Source organism: Myxocyprinus asiaticus, chromosome 31, assembly GCF_019703515.2.
Source record: "Myxocyprinus asiaticus isolate MX2 ecotype Aquarium Trade chromosome 31, UBuf_Myxa_2, whole genome shotgun sequence".
Classification (NCBI taxonomy): Eukaryota; Metazoa; Chordata; class Actinopteri; order Cypriniformes; family Catostomidae; genus Myxocyprinus; species Myxocyprinus asiaticus.
The window spans coordinates 25,721,889-25,743,208 of record NC_059374.1 but is presented as its reverse complement, the minus strand read 5'-3'; the positions used below and the strand labels follow the sequence as shown (position 1 = coordinate 25,743,208).

Sequence of the window (21,320 nt, the reverse complement as noted above, 5' to 3'; positions counted from 1 at the left end):
TAAACTACACATGTATTTAGCATGCTAACATTCAATTTCACTAGTTAGCATAAAAAAGAAAAAAAAAAGTTTTATTTGAGTTACTTTGACACATCTAATTTTGTTGGGTTTACCCAATTCAACTAGGTTCTTTCTACACAGAGTGTTTATGTTGAGATTACATAGTAATTTTAAGTTAAGAAAACTCATTTCAAACTCATGGAACCACTGTGCATGGCTGAATCAAGTTCAGCCAAAGAGCTATTTTTTAAGAGTTTATGATCTCATTTTAACTGAGAGATCACATAGAATATTTGTACTTTTAGAAATTCATTGGTTCAATTCAATTCACAGGACTATTTAAAATGAAAAAGTAAAGGCAAAGGGTGTTTAAAATGGTGAAAAGTAAAAAGTTCATGGAAATGTAAAGGGCCGTTCTCACCGAACGTGTGTTTGCATCTGTCTGCTTTGTTCTTTTTCTATGTAAACATGCTCAGTGTCCATCTTTGACAGTTGCGTTGCATTTCACTGTTTATTTTTCAACTTATTGCGCAGCACCGCATTTTTAAGATGACATGTCATGTTAGGGGCCAAAGCTAGACCCAGCACAACAAATGAAACAGACATAGGTGTTTTAAGATGCGTAAAAAAAAAAAAAAAAGGTTAGACAACGGTCAAAGACGTCTATTGAAAAAACAGCGTAGACAGATCCAAAAACAATGTTTGGTGAGAACACTCCTTAAAAGAACTTGAACTTTTTAAAAAGTATCTCGAGAGACACCTGTTGGATGAAATATATATATATATATATATAGAGAGAGAGAGAGAGAGAGAGAGAGAGAGAGGGAGGGAGGGGGGAGGGGGGAAGAGAGTTAGGGTACTTTGGATGAAGGGGAATGTGCTAAGTGCTATTTGGGAACAGCTGCCGTTCCTGAGTGAAGTGTTTATAGTGTAGCTAACTGGGAGTCAGGGAGATGCCTCACAGTGGCTACATGTGGACCAGAGATGAGCATTTAGCCAAGAATTCTTCAAAACCCACAGGCCTCAAAGCAGCACTGGTGTTGCCTTTCACAGTGAGCGGAAAACAACATTACAAACATCAAAAACAGCATATGTTCTCTGAAGACTGATATTCCATTATAAGGCTCTAAGAACACAAATGTAAAATTCAAGATTGTACAGACCGTATTTCCCTACATAGAATTACACACAAAATCTTACAAATATAGTTTAAGTACATTATTTCTACTTAAATAACAACTATTACAAGCAGATTTTGTTTTATACAGGGTTTCCACACTTTTTGACAAATCAGTTTCCATGATTACTGGATTAAGTAAACTGAATAAAAATCATTTTGCACTGTAAAAAAGCAAGTTCTAGTTGATAAAATATTTAGAGTGGAGCATAACTAGAAAATATTCTTTATAATATAGAAATGCTGACAACCTTTCTATGACTTTTATTTCTTAATTAATTATTAATTATAATTATTTTTAATAATTCATTAATTTTTTTAATCATGGAGCTCTATAATTTTTAAGATTATAAATGTTTGTCTTTTACAGGCCAAAAAAAAAAAAAAAAAAACAGTTATAAATTTCCCTGATATTTCTAGGATTTTCATGACCTTTATAAACCCTTAACGCACCCTCTATTTTGATGCATTTATTTAATTATTTTGCTAAGTTAAAAGACAGTTTCACTACAATTGTATTAGTGAATTTTGCATGTCATTTATGAAACTACATTGTAGAATTATCTATTATTTATAGGCCTACACACAAAAATAATATAACCCACAAAGTCATAATTAAATTCTTCTTTAATTCAGGGGAGTCTGAAAAATGTTAATGCCTTATCAACTGCTGTAAACAAGAACATAAACCGTGAGATCTGGAATTACACTCCCCATTTTCCCATGCAGAGCACCTGATCTTGGAGAATGCAGCAGCAGCAGGAGGAGACGGCGGGACGAGGGGAGAGGATTGGATGTTTTGTTGGTTTCCATGCCGCTGAACATGAAATCCTCAGGCATGAGCACTCAGATCCTCTGCACACAAGAGACAGAGACTAAACATACAGTGTGTGAGACTGGAGATATGGCAAATACACGCACACACTTACATCACACTTCCACATATGCCAATAATTACATGTGCCAACAGTACAGAGAGATGATTCATCTCATTCATCTTCAGTCATGTCACTGTTCATTTGAACAAAGGATGTTGGTAGCAGCTCACCTTTTTTGCAGCTTTCCGTCCTATAAGAGATTAAATAGCGCAAGCATTATAGTTCACACAGGTAAGTAGAATAATAAAAAAGTGATCTGTTCAAGATAACAGAGTCCAGTGTCATCATGCTTTTGTTTACAGACTTGGTTATACTTATTTATAAATAACAATAATTTTTGTTTTAATGGTTTGCAAAGGCTTCTTTTACAATAGTTGCCAACTATTTAGCCTTGATTGCTAATGAACTTATAAGCCACTTTATATTAGATTGAATTATAATAAATCCCTGTCTAATTACACATGTACTCAGACATTACGAATAATTTTGATTAATTTTGACCTTTACAATTTACTTGTTCATCACAGATATAATAGTTTATACAAAGCTTGTCAAAATATTGAAAAAATATGTTGGAAAAGGCATTAAGCATCAATTTGGAAGACTTTTTTTTTTTTTTTTTTTAAATGAAATCAATGATCAAAAAATATTTCCATACCCTACTGTGACATTATTGATTAAAACGGATGTGACTTATATCTCTGCACAACACATATAATAGGAATATTGTTAGAAGAGTAGTGTTTCTATTTACATTCTGAAAGCATAAAAAGGAAATCAGGAAATGTAAACAATTCCTTTGGGCTCTAATCAAATTATAAACAAACCAATTGAGGGATGCACAAAAATACTGTTACATTCCAAACAAATTACAACAAAAGTCTTTCCTAGCTACTGTGGCAGCAGCCAATAAAGAATTCCTAGCATGACTATTATAAATCCAATAACTTTGATATTCCACATGGTAGAGTCAGGTTCTGTGGAAAAATAAATAAATAAATACCAATTGAAGAGTGATTATGACCAATCATCTCTTATGCCACCTAGTGGTTCATTTGAATTCTTCATGTACAGACCCATTAAATCAAAACCAATGTTTTGTGGCTTTTAGTCTATGTGTGACAGTTTTGAGGCCATCTATATAACATTGTACTCTGACATTTTACATTGAAAATTTCACTTTGTACACATTTAAAATGTCCTTTTTTCTCTCTGTAAAATGGACCAAATATACTGATAACTGATCCTGCTCTTCATTTTGTCCAGTCAAATACTCCCTAGAATGAGAATGACCCTCCTTAATATCACCTGCAACCAACTAACAAGTAGAAAAGCCTATTGGCTATTTAAAAACAAAGGGATGAACCATTTGATGTGTCCCACCCAAATTTCTAGTTTAATTAAGAAATACATCAACACGGGACAGAAAACTGCACTTGTCAAGCCATTTCATGGGGTCTTTTTTAGAGGGCATTCAGAGAATTTCCATACAAAAAAACACTTTGTGAGAATATATTTTTTAATTTATTTTTTTGCATTTGATTCGACTGTAACTGTAAGCATAAAGCTCTTGCGAATGGAAGGACATCATTGCAAAACATTTATTTTCTTAATTAGTATTCTTGTATTTTTTCCAGTAACAATATCTAAAAAATCTTCAAACAAGATTAATTTACCTGACAAGCAAAATGACATAAGAAGTTTTGTCTTGTTTCCAGAGAAATCTACATTTAGTGAGGTTTATCTTAAAACAAGAACCAACTATTTTCCAGTGGGGTGAGAAAAATAAATTAATTTCAATGGGAAAACAAGTTTATTTTTATTACCCCATTGGTAAATAAATGTTTCCTGTTTTAAGTATTAAGTTTAATACATTTTAACAGATTTTGCTATCAAATTTGCTATCAACCATTCAGATTTTAGGATTAGGGGACTGATAAACATCCAGCCATCATTTCTCTCTTAGAGTCAGGGGAGATGCCTCTGAGTGAATTCATGTGTTCCAGAGATGAGCATTCAGCCAAGAATACTTCAAACCCCACAGTCCTCACAGTACCATTGGTGTTGCCTTTTACAGTGAGCGGAAAACAACAGTTTAAGCATCATACACAGCATATGTTCTCTAAAAATTTATCTTACGAGGCAGAAAGAACACAAATGTCAAATTAAAAATAAACTTTATTTTTCTACATTAAAAATTACACAAAAATCGTACATTTAGCCAAAAGTTCAAGTCATGTCAATTCAAGTCATTTTTATTTGTATAGCACTTTTCACAATACACATCGTTTCAAAGCAGCTTTACAGTAAATTATGCTTTAATGTCCATAGTCTCATAAATGTCTTAATTCTCCATTAGGCAATTTTATTTTGTATTATTTTGACCATCAGAGGCAGATTAGATTTTTGTATTTGTATATACAGCATTCCCACACTCTTTGATCAATACATTTCGATTACCTTTTCAGTAATTACCAGATAAGGATTTAAGAAATGTATTTATAGTGATTGCACTGTAAAAGATCAATATCTAGTCTATAAAATATTATTATCTAGTCTACAAAAAACATATTCTCTATAGAAATGCCCATTACTTTTCCATGGCTTTTTAAGATTTCAATTTCCATGACTTTTCCAGGCTTAGAAATCACAATTTAAATTTCCAGGTTTTCCATGACCTTCTGAAAACATTTTACTACATTTTAATTTTCGCAAAAGTACAAAACAATTTCACTACAACTGTGGTAGTGTTTTTGCATAATCATTTATAAAGGCTAAACACAAAAATGATACAATCCAGACAGCCCATTTTAAATTCTTTAATTCAGGGGAATTTTAGTGCCTTATCAGCTACTGTAAACAAGAACATAAACCATGAGATCTGGAATTATACTCCTGATTTTCCCATGCAGAGAACCTGATCTTAGAGAATGCAGCAGAAGCAGGAGGAGACAGAGGGATGAGGGAGAGGGATGGATGTGTTGTCTTTTCCATTGCGCTGTACATGAAATCCCCAAAAGCATGAGCTCTCAGAACCTCTGCACACAAGACACAGAGACTAAACATACAGTGTGTGAGACTGGACATATAGCACATTCAGTTACATCACACTTCCAAATGTCAATACTTACATGTACACATGCGCGTGTAAAACACACAAATACACATAAACAGTCCAGAGAGCCCATTCATCTCATTCATATTCAAATTGTTAAATTTGTGCAAAAAACTTTGGTAGCAAATGTATTGTTACTCTCCTATTCGTCATAGTTAGTTCTCACCTTATTTGCAGCTTTTCGTTCTAAAAGAGAAACAATATTATGAGCATTAGAGTTGGCACAGGTAAGTAGAATAATAAAAGAGTTAAAGGGATAGTTCACCCAAAAATTCTCTCATCATTTACTCACCCTCATGCTATCCCAGATGTGTATGACTTTCTTCTGCTGAAAACTAATGAAGATTTTAAAATATCTCAGCGCTGTAGTTCCATAGAATGAAAGTGAATGGTGGCTAGAACTTTGAAGGTCCAAAAAGCACATAAAGGCAGCATAAAAATAATCCATAAGACTCCAGTGGTTAAATCAATATATTCAGAAGCGATATGATAGGTGTGGGTGAGCAACAGATCAATATTGAAGTCCATTTCTTTTAAAACTATAAATCTCTACTTTCACTTTTACTTTCACATTCTTCCTCTTTTGTTTTTGGCAATTTGCATTCTTTGTTCATATCTCCACCTACTGGGCAGGGAGGAGAATTTATAGTAAGAAAGGACTAAAATATTGATCTGTTTCTCACCCACATCTATCATTTAGCTTCTGAAGATATAGATTTAACCACTCGAGTTTTATGGATTACTTTTATGCTGCCTTTATGTGCTTTTTGGACCTTCAAAGTTTTGGTCACCATTCACTTGCTTTGTATGAAAGAGCTGAGATATTCTTCTAAAAATCTTTGTGTTCAGCAGAAGAAAGAAATCTGGGATGGCATGAGAGTGAGTAAATGATGAGAGAATTTTCATTTTTGTGTGAACTATCCCATTAAACAACTACATTCTACAACAGTCAAGAAGTTTTCCATAGAACAATATTTGTTTGTAGGCTTACTGATGAAATGGCAATCATAAATGACAACCATTTATATGATGTTTTAATGGTTTGCAATGGCTTCCTTTACATTACGTTTCCAGATATTCAGCCTTGATTAATCTTTAATTTTCATCCACATAATATTGGAAAATCTTTGTCTAATGATAAATGTATTAAAACATTAGAAATAATTGTGACTGAGGGGCTGGGACATGGGATGCTGAGAAAAATTGAAATACAGAAGTTTAAATTGAGGTGGGTGATATAACAGTCAACCTTGTGTATATTCCTTCAGATTCCTCACAGAAACAATACATGTGCAAATAGATTATTAGGAATAAGCAGTTCTTTACACTTTACACCTCTATGTTCATCACAGACATTATGGGCTTAATAAGACCTTATTTGATTTTGTAAAATATTGAAATACTTTAGATAAGGTAATAAGTGACAATGTGGAAGACCCACATTTGGGTGTGACCTTAATTCAATCATGAGTTTGCTTACATCACTGTATAAAACTTATATCAATATGAATACACTTAGAAGAGTATGGTTTACATTTTAAAAGTGTAAAACAAATATCAGAAAATGTAGACAATCCCCAGTCAATTGATGGATGCACAAAAAAATGCTTTAAAGTTATTCAGAAACAACAATGGTCTCACCTGCAAAGTACTGAGGTAGCAGCCAAAAAAGAATTCCTAGCATCACTAATATAAATCCAATGACTGTGACATACCACAATGTAGAGTCAGGTTCTGAGGTAAAAACAAAAAAACAAAAATGCATTGAGAAGAGCGTTTGCAAATTCTAAAACTGTTTATGACCAATACATTTCGCCTGCCACCTAGTGATTATTATTAATACTTAATTTAAAGGATACTTAGGGACTTTCCATCTAAAAAGAGCTTTGTGAGAATGGTTGTGTGGTCCTTTCTATTGCGTCTGATTCACCTGTAACTGTAAGCATAAAGCTCTTGCGGATGGGAGTGAGCAAGGACTTATGAGATACTCTGCAAGTGTACTTATATCCAGAGTCCTCAAGACCAGGCTGCAGAAGGAAGAAGGCTGAGAGCGAGTATGTGCCATCTTGATGAAGCCGATGACTGGAGTACAGTACATTTTTCAGGAACACAGGCGTAGGGCTGCCTCCGGCTGGTTCTCGATACCACTCCATGTTCACATCCAGAGGATAGTAGCCCTCTGCATCACATGTGACCTTCTGCTCCTTACCGAGTGTCAAAGACAAGGAGGAACCCACATTCAGAGAAACACGAGGTTGTTCTGTGAAGGTTAAAGAGAAAAAAGAAACATTAAAGGAATAGTTCACCCAAAAATTTAAATCATCACATTATTTACTCACTCTCATGCCATCCCAGATGTGTATGACTTTCTTTCTTCTGCTGAACACAAACAAAGATTTTTAGAAAAATATTTCAGCTCTGTAGGTCCTCACAATGCAAGTGAATAGGTAACAAATTTTTTTAAACTCCAAAAGCACATAAAGGCAGCATAAAAGTAATCCATACAACTCCGGTGGTTAAATCCATATCTTCAGAAGCGATATGATAGGTGTGGATGGGAAACAGTTCAATATTTAAGTCCTTTTTTAGTATCAATCTTCACTTTCACATTTTTCTTCTTTTGTTTTTGGCCATTTGCATTCTTCATGCATACTGCTTGGCAGGGAGGAGAATTTCGAGTAAAAAAGGACTTAAATACTGATCTGTTTCTCATCCACACCTATCATATCACTTCTGAAGACATAGATTTAATCACTGGAGTCTTATGGGTTACTTTCAGGCTGCCTTTATGTACTTTTTTGGAGCTTTAAAATGTTGGTACCCATTCACTTACATTGTGTGGACCTACAAAGCTGAGATATTCTTCTAAAAAATCTTTGTGTTCTGCAGAAGAAAGAAAGTCATACACATTTGAGATGGCATGAGGGTGAGTAAATGATATAGGAATCTCTTTCAAATGTTCCCTTTGACAGAGCTGTTCAGTCATGATATCAATTTGTAGGCCAACCTGGGTTACATAGGGAACTTCCAGTGGATTTCTAGAAAAGAAGTTTTGGAGTAAAAAAGGATTTGTGGTTAACATTACTTTTTTTTTTTTTTTTTTTTTTTAGAGACTTTCACATTTTGTTCTGTAACATAAATTACTCACAGTCATACCCCAAACATGAATTTTGAAGCTTATGTGCATTTTAAAACATAAGTTGCAAACAAGATGCAAAATAAAGAGTACAACAGTTGTCTGACGTGTCAAGCATGTAAAATTACATCCAACTTGCGTGAACAACAAAAAAGAAAAAAGTGTCTTTAAAATTCACAATTGAAGCATGACTGTGTATACCTGTAATTCATGATGCAGAAACAAATGTAAAAGTCACTTCAAGTACTGTTAACATCAGACCTTATTTTATTAAACACATTGAAAAATCCAGATGGAACCCCTGGCTCGAAAACGCTAAAAATGGAAAAGCTCTGTTTCTATGCAAAAGTTTGTCATCTCACCACTTAGGCTAAGAGGAATATCATGGCTGCCATAGAGGGGAGGAACAAGGACAGAGCAGATGTATGTGCCCTCGCTGATTTTTCTGGTGAGTGGAAGTTTGAAGGAGGCGTTTCCAGTGCCGATGGCTTTGACAGACACTCCACTTCCTTCACTCTTCCCTGTGCGGCTAGAGTAGCTAAAGAGCTTGCTGCGCTCCCCGTGTCGCTGTAACCTCCACTCCACCGTAACATTAGCCAGTTTGTGATCCACTGCAAACTGACAGTGCAGAATCGGTTCCTTCAAGAATCCCACCTCTACCGAGGGAGTCCGTGTAAAAACAACCATTGTAGCTGCCAAACACATATGGAAGACAAGGTGATAAGGTGGCTGACAGGTTGGAATACATTAAAGGGATAGTTCAACCAAAAATGCTATTTCTGTCATCATTTACTCACCACCATGTGTTCCAAAACAATATGACTATCTTTTTTCAGCGTCAGTCTCAGTCCCCATGAACTTCCATTGCATCTTTTTTCCATACAATGAAAGTGAATGGTGACTCAAGCTGTCATTCTGTCATGCAGAAGAAAAAAAGTCTTTCAGGTTTGAACCAACATGAGGGTGAGTAAATAATCACAGAAATGTAATGTTTGGGTGAACTATCCCTTTAAATGTAGAGCAAAATCATGACTGCATCATTCCAATAACAATGGCTACCTGATGCTGTCAGGAGTTCCCTGTCATTAACAGTTATCCATTGCAGATAGTCCACCTGTCCTTTGGCAGGAGCTGCAGGTGTGTGTCTGAGAAACGTGGTAATGACAAATGAGCCTTCATTATGGCGTAAAGTACAAGTGAACCAGACGTCATACTCTTGTGCTCCCACAGCAGGCCAGCGCATTACAATGCCTCCAGTGCTGTACCTACGGATCTCACATTGTAGTTTGTCTTCCCCTCCTTCCACAAAACGCCTCATATCCACCTTAGAGGCTGCATTAGACACAACAAATAAACACAGATTAATATTGCAGATTAAAACTATTAAAGAATTATAACTTCAAACAACATAAAGTGACTTTCACTCACCTGTGACAAGGAAGGTAATGGTAGGGTATAAAGGGCTGTCACCGGCATTACCAAATTGAAGCACAGCCTCTCTGTGGATGTACTGAGTCTCTGTGTGGCCCTCTTTATTTACTTGAACATTCTCATCCACAAACTGACAAGGAAGCCACTGAATATTATGGACAGACTGAGATCCATTTACACCTGGTCAAAAAAATGGAAGATTTAGCAAAAATTACAGTGCCTCGTGACAGGATTAAGAAAGACAATGCTTGCCAATGCAAATGTAAATAAAACTTGGGAGCTCATGCTAAACAAAACTGAAACTAGAAATAGTCAGCACTGCCCAATATTAAACCAAACCTACTACATACAATTGTCTCCACTTTAAAGAGCTATTTCCTTAAAAATATTATGGATATAGTTAGACAATACACAGTATTATATTTTTTTATTTATAATAGTAGATTTGACGTAATATTCTATACCATGCTTTGATATAAGTGTGCAATCAGCAACTGTACAGTAACAAGGAAGCAAACAAGGAAACACATTTTGGCTACTCTAAATATCTAAATATAAACAACAGTTTAACCATTACAAACCGTCTTTATAAATACCTATGCATAAAAATGAAAGGATAAGACCTCCAAAAGTCAAACCCATGCTGTGTATTCCCGTCCTGAGGACAATCATAGCAGTCACCAGAAACTGCCATGCAAACAGCAAATGTACTTTCTCTTTCGTTTCACTGTTAATACTCCAACGGAGTGTTTGACGCATGGGAATGCGAATGGTCCGATTGGAAGGCGCGTACAGCAAAGGGAAAAGAGGCGGCTCAATTTGAAAACATGCACCAATCCAGTGGCGATGACGGACAGATATGGCTCTCTAAAATATATCTTTTCGACAGTGTACCAGTAAACATGGAAACACTTATCCAGGCCCTCTCTCTCTACAAAAATGATATTTTTGAGCCTTGTAGAGAAAAATAATAATGGACAGTGAGGTGATGAGTACAGCGCATGACATGTATGAGTTTTTCCCGGCATGTTTTTTATTTTTTTATTTTTTTTTCGATTTCAAAGCGCAGCTAGTCCAGCCTTTTCGAGATTCTAATCATCAAAAGATGAAATGCTCTCAATTTTGGTCGCATGACGGAACCCTTGCAACAATAAAAAATAAAAATAAAAAAAATATATATATATATATATATATATATATATATATATATATATATATATATATATATATATATATATATAAATGTAGAATCAAAGATAGAAAATAAATAAAATGATTATTCTTTATTTGAAATATATCTGTTAATTTGCACCACCTACTGGTATATTATTATTATAATAAAAAGATACTCAAATGGATGTTTAGATTTACATGCATTTTCTCTAAAACAACTTACAAATAAAGGAACTAATTTCAGTTCATGTCAAAAAAGATAAGGCTCTTTACAAACTCAAAAATGTCTATAAAATATGTCTGGTAGATTCTAGCATGTTCATATTTTGTTCAGCCCCGGAAGTATCTCATAGACAAGATATATAAGTCCAAGTGAACAATATAGAAACATGGGTAGTAATGGGACTTTAATTACACCCATTAACCCTTAAATGCATGGTAATTTCCCCAAAACTCTTACATATTTGGGACTTTAGAGACCTGGAAATTAGATCTAACAAAAATGGATGTTCAAAATGCCCAGATAGTGTAAAATTGTAAAAATATATTTTCAAGATGGGGCCTGGGTAGCTCTGCGAGTATTTACGCTGACTACCACCCCTGGAGTCGCGAGTTTGAATCCAGGGTGTGCCGAGTGACTCCAACCAGGTCTCCTAAACAACCAAATTGGCCCGGTTGCTAGGGAGGGTAGAGTCACATGGGGTAACCTCCTTGTGGTTGCCATTAGTGGTTCTCGTTCTCAATGTGGCACGTGGTAAGTTGTGCGTGGATCGCGGAGAGTAGCATGTGCCTCCACATGCTGTGAGTCTCCGTGGTGTCATGCACAGCAAGCCAAGTGATAAAATGCCTCAGAAGCCTGGACTGAGGTGAGTAACTGCGCCACCACGAGGACCTACTAAGTAGTGGGAACTGGGCATTCCAAATTGGGAGCAAAAGGGTACATATATATATATAATTATAATATATAATATAATACATATATAAGACAATTAGAAAACAATCAAATAAAATTTATTTTGATATAATTTGATGTTTTATTTTCACAAATTAAAGAGATAATGCAAAATCAGGACAAATTAAGAAAAGCATTCATTATTCTAACACTGAAATTTCATGAGATGCAACTGGCTTTCAAACACATTTTGAGCTACACATAACACATAAGATAAACGTGTAATGTATATGTAACTTATGTATAGCTTATGTGCATTTTCTCAGGCACTTGTTGAGTCTAAATAGATGCACAATGTAGATTATTTCAGTAGTATACCCAAATGACAAAAGTCATATTATCTGTTCATGTGTTGTACTTGCTATAGTTTACTTCGATGTTGTTTCTTCATCAAATAGCAATGTCAAATGTAAATCAAGTCCATCACTGAAACAATAATATGTATATTATGTACAGTTGTGCTCAAAAGTTTGCATACCCTTTGGGAATTGGTAATATATGTACCATTTTTAAAGAAAACATGAGTGAGCAGGCAAAACACATTTCTTTTATTTCTTATGGGATTCATATTCAACTGTAGGTTATAACAGAATGGCACAATCATAAAACAAAACATGGTAACAATGAAAAAATTAAATGACCCCTGTTCAAAAGTTTGCATACCCTTAGTTCTTAATACTGTGTATTGCCCCCTTTAGCATCAATGACAGCGTGAAGTCTTTTGTAATAGTTGTCTATGAGGCCCCAAATTCTTGCAGGTGGTATAGCTGCCCATTCGTCTTGGCAAAATGCCTCCAGGTCATGCAAAGTCTTTGGTCGTCTTGCATGAACCGCACGTTTGAGATCTCCCCAGAGTGGCTCGATGATATTAAGGTCAGGAGACTGTGATGGCCACTCCAGAACCTTCACCTTTTTTTGCTGTAACCACTGGAGGGTCAACTTGGCCTTGTGCTTAGGGTCATTGTCGTGCTGGAAAGTCCAAGAGCGTCCCATGCGCAGCTTTTGTGCAGAAGAACGCAAATTGTCTGCCAGTATTTTCTGATAACATGCTGCATTCAACTTGCCATCAATTTTCACAAGATTCCCCATGCCTTTAGAGCTCCCCCCAACCCCCCCCCCCCCCCCCAAAACATCAGTGAGCCACCACCATGTTTCACAGTGGGGATGGTATTCTTTTCACTATAGGACTTGTTGACCCCTCTCCAAACATAGCACTTATGGTTGTGACCATAAAGCTCTATTTTGGTCTTGTCACTCCAAATTACAGTGTGCCAGAAGCTGTGAGGCGTGTCAAGGTGTTGTTGGGCATATTGTAATCAGGCTTTTTTGTGGCATTGGCGCAGTAAAGGCTTCTTTCTGGCAAATCAACCATGCAGCTCATTTTTGTTCAAGTATCGTCGTATTGTGCTCCTTGAAACAACCACACCATCTTTTTCCAGAGCAGCCTGTATTTCTCCTGAGGTTACCTGTGGGTTTTTCTTTGTATCCCGAACAATTCTTCTGGCAGTTGTGGCTGAAATCTTTCTTGGTCTACCTGACCTTGGCTTGGTATCAAGAGATCCCTGAATTTTCCACTTCTTAATAAGTGATTGAACAGTACTGACTTGCATTTTCAAGGCTTTGGATATCTTTTTATATCCTTTTCCATCTTTATAAAGTTCCATTACCTTGTTACGCAGGTCTTTTGACAGTTCTTTTCTGCTCCTCATGGTTCAGTATCTAGCCTGCTCAGTGCATCCACGTGAGAGCTAACAAACTCATTGACTATTTATACACAGACATTAACTGCAATTTAAAAAGCCACAGGTGTGGGAAATTAACCTTTAATTGCCATTTAAACCTGTGTGTGTCACCTTGTGTGTCTGTAACAAGGCCAAACATTCAAGGATATGTAAACTTTTGATCAGGGCCATTTGGGTGATTTCTGTTATCATTATGATTTAAGCCAAACAACTATGTGATAATAAATGGCTTCATGTGATCACTATCCTTAAATAAAAGACAGTTTTTTTTTGTTTTTTTTTTTTGCATGATCAGTCATATTTTCAAAATCAGTGCCAAAATTTCACAATTTCTGCCAGGGTATGCAAACTTTTGAGCACAACAATATGTGTACACACCATTGCTGATAGTTCATTGTTGCACAGAAAGTCAAAATGATATAGTATTTATTCGTATGAATATAGTACTTATTTTTCTTTTAATACACAAAGAAATAGATATCATGTGACAGTAAACTTAGATAGAAAATAATGATAAAAAATATAATGAATGGAAGTGCAAAAAAAAAAAAAAAAGAAAGAAAAAAAACGACACTTACATACCTCAGGTCTCTAGAGACCCTATACACTTGTGGTTATATATATATATATATATATATATATATATATATATATATATATATATATATATATATATATATATATATATATATATATATAAAGACCCGAGGTATGCGTTTAAGGGTTAGAAGACCAAGAATACTAATAAATGTGTTTTCATCTTAAAACATAAGCCTTGATTGACTTTCTGTCCATTTTATTTAATCCCTGACATGATCAAAATATATCTATTTTACATTTTGTAAAAACTAAAAATTTAGGCCCCAATACTACCCATTTAGAGAGTAATAAATATTTCAGCAGACTAAAAAAATATGAAAATGTACATGAACTATTATTTAACAGTATTTAGGTGTAGGTTCTAAATAAAACGTAAAAGTCTGTCAGCAACACACTTCTTCAATTCTGTCTGTCTGTTTTGACAAGAACAACATTTAGTTTTAATATAATATATATATTTTTAAACCATTTAATATGTTTTTTTCGAATGGATGTCTCTGCTTCAGTGCGCTGAACGGCACCTTTTTCAACAGGAGTCGATGCTTGTAAAAGTGACTGACCTGCTAGTTAAAGGGAAAGAAATGTAAAAATGCACAAGATTGTCGAGTTTTTATTTTACTTCATTTTTATTTTCTGAACAACATGTTAGTATTTGTATGGACCAGGTTATAAACAGAAAACGGTTGAATGTAGAGACTATATTCTACCCCCTAAATTATCTCTACACACCAATGCAGAGTAAATCAGTAAGGGGTATTTTAGTGACTACAGTTAAATAATGAAACTCATGAGAAAAGATGTCATGATAATCGCAGTAAATCATTGGCCTCATGATGCCGCTAGAGACTCAGCGGGCAGAACATGAGCACGTGTTCTTCTCTTTCCTTCCTTCCGTCTACGTTGACGCGGAAACACACGCACGTCCTTCTTTTGAAAACGTATACGAGGAACGTGTAAAAAATCGCCCTTGTGCTTTAAAACAAAGGTTTCTCAAATTTACAGAAATAAAACCTGAATTATTTCAAGCACACATTCAAAGACGTTATATTTACAGCGTAGTGTTTAAGAGGATATGAGTGACTTCAGCTGGTGACATTTCTTTGCGAGCAAAACAGTTATGGACCAAGGTAATAGTCTCCTAACGCCTGCAATACATATGAATTATGCACATCTAAGGCTTTATTTATTATATGCTTTCCGTCTTTTCGTCTGTTGGTGAAATTATGCTGTGAAGTGAAACGCTGCCATTGAATTCATGCATGACATTTTATACCCATAAAAAAGCTTCACTTTTCTTGAAGAGACCCAATTTGACGTTACAGGTTTTCAGTAGTAACTGTGGTTCACTACTGTAGTCATGATAGTTTTCATCTAAAACCAGTTCTTAACTGTTCATACATGTAAAAAGATTTATATTTTTGACGTTAACTGACAAATATGAATGTTATTAATGAATATGCCTTTTTTCCTTTTTTTTTTTTTTTTTTAGAAATAATAACATTTAGAAATTCTTTGTCATTTAAAAATATACATCTACAGCAAAACCAGTGTGATACATGTGAAGACATCTTTTTTTTTTATCAACATTTCTGTGACATTTTATTAAAATATACTATAACATATAATTTATATTAACATCTAATGTGAGAATTACTAGTAATTTGAATGAATTTCCTGTTACTCATAACTGCTCAATATAACTTGGTGGTCAAAAGTTACGAAACCAACATATTCTTCAACTAAACATAATCAAATCAACTGTACAACTCAAGAATACAAAATTAATACTTCTTTACTTTGTTTTTAAGCAAAGTCTATTCTATTTACTTGCATGAATTGCTGAATGTTGATGCGTGAGTATGCTGTAAGTTGGTTCAGATGGCCGCACAGTTTCCTCTTTCAAGCCCTATTTAGACTAATGTGTACATGAAATGTGCTCTCCCCACACCCCCTTTAGACAGTAGTACCTTTGATTTAGTTTATTTTTATTCGTTATATATGTCATGTCTATTTTATACAGGGATGTGTGTGTGTCTGTGTGTGACTGTATGTGTGTTTGTAAACAAAATGCTGTCCCAGTGAGAGATAAAAAAAAAGTGTGTGAGAGAGTATGGGAAAGAGGCTAAATGTAAGTTGTGTTTATAACAAAAAATGTAATTCATAGATGTGTAAAGCCACAACTGATGCTTGGGTCAAAATTGACCTGCAAATGCAAAAGATGGAACAAAGCTCTTAATTTTATTAAAAAATGTAAAAAAAATAAATAAAATTATGTGCATTTGGTTCTTGTACTAAAAACTGTGGTATTTACAAATTATTATCTATCTCTGCCATGTCAAAATTGACCCTAACACAATAGGAGGGTTAAAGGTGCACTTAGTAACTTTTTGCTTGTGTTATCTAGGACTTGCAGTGACACCTTGTGGCGTGGATGCAGCATCATTCAAAATCAATAGTTTTCTGTCACAGATGCCATTGTAGAAATTCACTATTCACATTCAGCCGTGATTAATCTAATCCAAGAGTTAGTGTCCAATAACAGGCTGGTTACTGAGATTGAGTAGTATTCGGCTGGTCATGTGATCTCAACATGGCTGCCCCCATAAGGGGACCCTCTCCATGTAGAATAAAACAGCTTTTATAAGGTTACTGATATGACTGGAGTCTTCATTTTAATGTGAGTGCTCATGATTTTATAAATATATTTTCAAAATTACAATTATCTTTTTTGGAGTAAAACTTTTTTTAATGTGGAAAAAATGATTGAGAGCACCTTTAAAAACCTTCTGATCCATAAATGCTTAAAATGAAAATTGTAGACCAATATAAATTGTCCCCATATATGAATTAATTTACAGTACTATTTATATACAAGGAAGCCAGAATGCTGTAATCTAAACAACGAGTGGCTTCTTTGAAGTTTACATATAAGATTGTTCTATTTTTTGGTCATTACATAATTCACATACTTCTATTTGTGTTGTGTTATTTTATAGTTTTGATGACTTAAATTATATATATATTTATTTATTTTTTAAAGTGAAAATTAGTTCTAATAATGATTAAAGGGTGTTCAAACTTTTGACTGGTAGTTACGAGGATGAGCAATACCTGATTGACCTATGCTCTGTTTTTAGAATCGTGGTTGAGCTGTGAGAAGACTGCTGTGCTACAGGGTGGATTTCTACTGGCCAATCAGATCTGCCAACCTGAGCCACTCTCCTCTCTGAGAAAAGAGGATTGGGATCGGGTTGGACGTCCAATTGTTAACGCAGTCAAAGAGATATGTGAACATTCACTTAGAGACGGCAAAGACAGACTCCACTGGAGAAAGAAGATCCTGTGTATTGTGTGGCGAAAGGTCCTGGAGGTGAGGAACAGAGATGACATTGATATCAAATGGAAGGAAGACCCCTTATTTGCAGTACAGAACAGTCTTCCTGACATTAACCACACTATCCTGTTTGAATTGGTAAAGTCAATGTGCTTGTCTACTGTCTATGTGGAGCTGCTGTTGTGCTGTCAACCAGCAGAGCAGTGCAAAGAGCTTGAGCTGCTGGTTAATCATGTGACAAGCAGCAGCACAGAGGCAGATATTAAGCTTCTGTTGGAGGTGTGGTGGGAACTATTGAAGGGCAAGAGAGGATATCTTGATACCTTAGACCATCTCTTTACAGCTCAGTGTTCACACTGCAATACAGCCACATCTGAACCATCACCACATGCATCAAAGAGATTCAAACTGGATCCAGAATCCACATCCACATGTATGGTGCACATACTATTCGAAGGGCTAAACCAAATTAAAGAGCATTTTACATCCTCAGACTTGTGTTTCTTTGCCCTCTCAAATTGCCTAGACACACTGTATACCTACTATCTTTTAAGCAACCCTGCTGATCTCTCAATAGAGGTTAAACTCCAAAATATCTCTCGCTCAGTGAGCCTTAGAAAGAGAAATGAAGTAACGGATGGATTTGACTTGATTGAGGTCATATGTGAGGCCCAGAGAGACCTTGCTGCGGCTCTCACTCCAGCTGAGACCAAACCTTGTGGAATGACATTCATCCAAGCCATGCAGGTCTCACTTGAAATCATATGCTCTTGGGAGGTTATGGGGCTTTTGAAGATGCCCACCAATGAGCCAAGTGCCACGTCAATCCGTCTGAAAGATAGTCTGTGTAGAGTTCTCGCCTCTTTGGAACAACCGTCACACGCTAAGGACCTGATCGGAAATGGACAGACTCTGAATAATCTGAAAATAACTTTAAAAGGCTTACTGGCTTCTTTAGTATTGACTGTGCCTGAAAGTTCTGCAACAGAAATGGCACATATTGCTATGGCCATCTTGGACAATAATCTTGAAGGGTTTCAAGGCCTTCCTAAATGGTTTGCCTCCAAACTCATTCAAGACTTCAATGAGGCTGAGTGGATTCAGTGCCTTGAGAGAAATAAGAGTGTGTTTCAAACAAAAGATCTTATGACGTTGATCTCCACACTTATAGACAAATGTCAAAGTGATGCTGACATGCAGTACTGCAAGAAGCTAAAGGATGTTATTGTGGACATATTCTGCCAGCTGTCCTCACCCAATAAAAATGCTACACTTAAAGAAATGCTCTCTCTTTCCAAGAAAGGCTTGCATGGCTTTCTTCCTAGTTCAGTGACAGTAGGTTTCACAGAGGAGCTCAATCTTGCCTTTAACTGCATAATTCAGAGCAGTGCAAACAGCAACCTTGATGCAGCAGTTTCTGCTGTTTCCCGAATGGCCTTCCAGAATCCTGAAGCCACCCTGCGTCGATGCTGCCACATGGCTGTTGTTAATGTCGGAGCTCACACTCTGATAGCTGAGATTCTTCAGCAGCTCTCAGGTCTCATATCTACACCTGGAGACAGCCTGCTGTGTAGATGTCTTCAGGACACTGTTTGGAGCAAGCTGTCTTCACCTCAAGAGGAAAACCAGTTTCTGCAATTCCTGGCTGAGCTGATGAAGTGTAAAATAACTGGATGCGCGGGAGAAAAGCAAAGTTTCCTTCCTCCCGAGGAGGCCTTGCGTGTTTTTGTCCAACCATACCTCTCTTCATCTTCCAGTTCATGTAAGATAGAGTTGTGTCTGCGACTTCTCCAGTCTGCCCTGAGCCAGGACAATACAAACAATTCCACACATTGGGTAATGAGCTGTTCTCCATTCCCACTTTTATATTGTCTGGCACAACTTTTGAATGAATGCAGTAGGTGCTGGGAACTGCCAATAGAGGACAAGGCACCCATCTCCATGGAGTCCAAAGAGCTGCTATTGTCTGTACTGAACACTCTGGGGACGATTGTTGGCAAGGAAGTGGCCTGTGCACCTGATGTTTGGTCCAGAGCTCTTTTTTGGCTGTACAGTAAGGTGGAGGAACTGGATTGGACTGTGCGTTTCTATCTGAAGGAAGTTTGGGGACAACATTTCAAATATGAAGTTCCAAACTCTCTGTTGGCTGTGTGCAATCTTCCCGAGCAGGAGTGGTCTGGCTTGGAGTTGCCTCAATATGGACTAGGCACTGGACTGCTAGCATGGTTGGAGTGCTGCACGCTGTCAGACCATGTTCTAGAGGCAATGCTGGAATATCTCTCGTTGAACCTACTAAAACCTGATGATGTCAACATGTTCAGCAAAGGCCTTTTAGTGGCTGTGTCTCAGATCCTTCCCTGGTGCACAACTGGGGAATGGGATAGACTTCTGAAAGTATTACAAGAACTCTTACGGTCAGGCAAGCTCTATGTGCCATTCTCTTTAGAATATGTCGACTTTCTCCCATTACTCGACTTGCGTTCGTTTGCCGATGAGTTACGTCTGTCAGTGTTCCTTTTGCGAATCTTCCAGCTACTATGTGGTTCCAGCTGTTCTGATTGGCTGCCACCTCAAGGCTGGGTGCATACTGGACGGCTTTATGCTAATGCAATGAGGGGCATTACCAGCTCAGTCAGTGAGAAGATGCAACTGCCATCTGCCATGGAATCCCCCAAAACCTCTTTGTCAAAACATGGAGCTTGCAGTCAGGAGGTTCTGTTTGTGTTTACCCAGCTCTTCTGCCATGTGCTGCATGTGCAGGTGATGATTCCTGGCCAGCCAGAGTCTCTATTCCTGTGTGCTCTGGAGATCCTAACTCACTATGAGGCTGTGCTCTCAGCGTATCCCAACAGCTGCACCGCCCTGCAGGGACTAAACACGCGTCACTTCTTCACTACAATTGCAAACAATTTGCAGTGTGCAGACATGAAGGCTGTTCTACATCAGAAGATAGCTCAGTTATGAGATCCCAGCAGGAACTCTAAACGGGGAGGTTTGACTGGTACACTATTTGTTCGACCATTTTTTCCTTTTGTTTGCCAACAAAGAAAGTGAAATAAATAATTGTGCATTACAACTGATGTTTAACGCTTCATTTCAACAAACATATTTTTTAATTTATATTTGTGAAAAGCAAAAGACTGCAAGTCTTGTAACTCAATGTTTATAAAAACTACTGACATTACTTACATTACTCTTAGAATTGTACAAAGAAAGACAGAAGTGGTCTATTGTATTTCATTAATGTGTTCTAAAAAGATGGTTTTAATTTACCTTTAAACCATGTCAGCATGGCTGTATTCCCTAAATTAACACCAGTAGATGCAAATATAAAGAAATGGCAAAGCATAGGGTTTTCCAGGCCAAAAACATGAATATGATCAATTATACTGCATTTGTGATTTTAGTGATTTTTGCATGATGTGTGTGTATGTATGTATGTATGTATGTATATATAAAAGGCAAAATAGTTGAACCTCTCTTCATGGTCGCACAAAGGTTATTCTGGGATCTGGGGAAAATGTCACATGGAAACAGGCTCATTGTGTCAGGACAGTGAGTTATACTACAGAAACAAATGTATACAATAATTAAAGGGAAAGGCCTAATTATTTAAAGGAATGTGCCGGGTTCAATACAAGTTAAGCTCAACTGACAGCATTTATGGCATAATGTTGATATACCACAAAAAATTATTTCGACTTATTTAAGTTATAGTAAGGGACTTACAATAGTCAAAAGTATAGCCACAAGAAGTAAACAGTATACATGTGAACATGATT

The 21,320-nt window shown here is 36.3% G+C and overlaps 2 protein-coding genes across 2 annotated transcripts; one reads left to right on the top strand and one right to left on the bottom strand.

Moving 5' to 3' along the window:
- Positions 1–4,215: 4,215 nt before the first annotated feature.
- dhrs13b.2 (dehydrogenase/reductase (SDR family) member 13b.2) lies at positions 4,216–10,478 on the bottom strand. The gene is made up of 8 exons (XM_051665929.1): positions 10,334–10,478; positions 9,735–9,917; positions 9,366–9,638; positions 8,669–8,998; positions 7,101–7,430; positions 6,812–6,904; positions 5,337–5,356; positions 4,216–5,093 (listed from the first exon to the last, which is right to left on the bottom strand). The coding sequence occupies exons 1-8, from the start codon at positions 10,407–10,409 to the stop codon at positions 5,085–5,087; spliced, it is 1,314 nt and encodes a 437-aa protein (XP_051521889.1). The 5' UTR covers positions 10,410–10,478; the 3' UTR covers positions 4,216–5,084.
- Positions 10,479–14,992: 4,514 nt separating this feature from the next.
- Positions 14,993–21,017, top strand: gemin4 (gem (nuclear organelle) associated protein 4). Its single transcript, XM_051665920.1, has 2 exons — positions 14,993–15,331; positions 17,342–21,017. The coding sequence occupies exons 1-2, from the start codon at positions 15,322–15,324 to the stop codon at positions 20,500–20,502; spliced, it is 3,171 nt and encodes a 1,056-aa protein (XP_051521880.1). The 5' UTR covers positions 14,993–15,321; the 3' UTR covers positions 20,503–21,017.
- Positions 21,018–21,320: the final 303 nt, after the last annotated feature.

Bases quoted from the DNA above. Each gene is read 5' to 3' on its own strand.
- dhrs13b.2 (XM_051665929.1), bottom strand. From the start codon at position 10,409: ATGATTGTCCTCAGGACGGGAATACACAGCATGGGTTTGACTTTTGGA. The intron at 8,999-9,365 runs GTAGCCATTGTT...TGTGTTTGGCAG, and splicing joins GGAACTCCTGACAGCATCAG to CTACAATGGTTGTTTTTACA. The intron at 7,431-8,668 runs GTGAGATGACAA...TAACCTTCACAG, and splicing joins TATTCCTCTTAGCCTAAGTG to AACAACCTCGTGTTTCTCTG.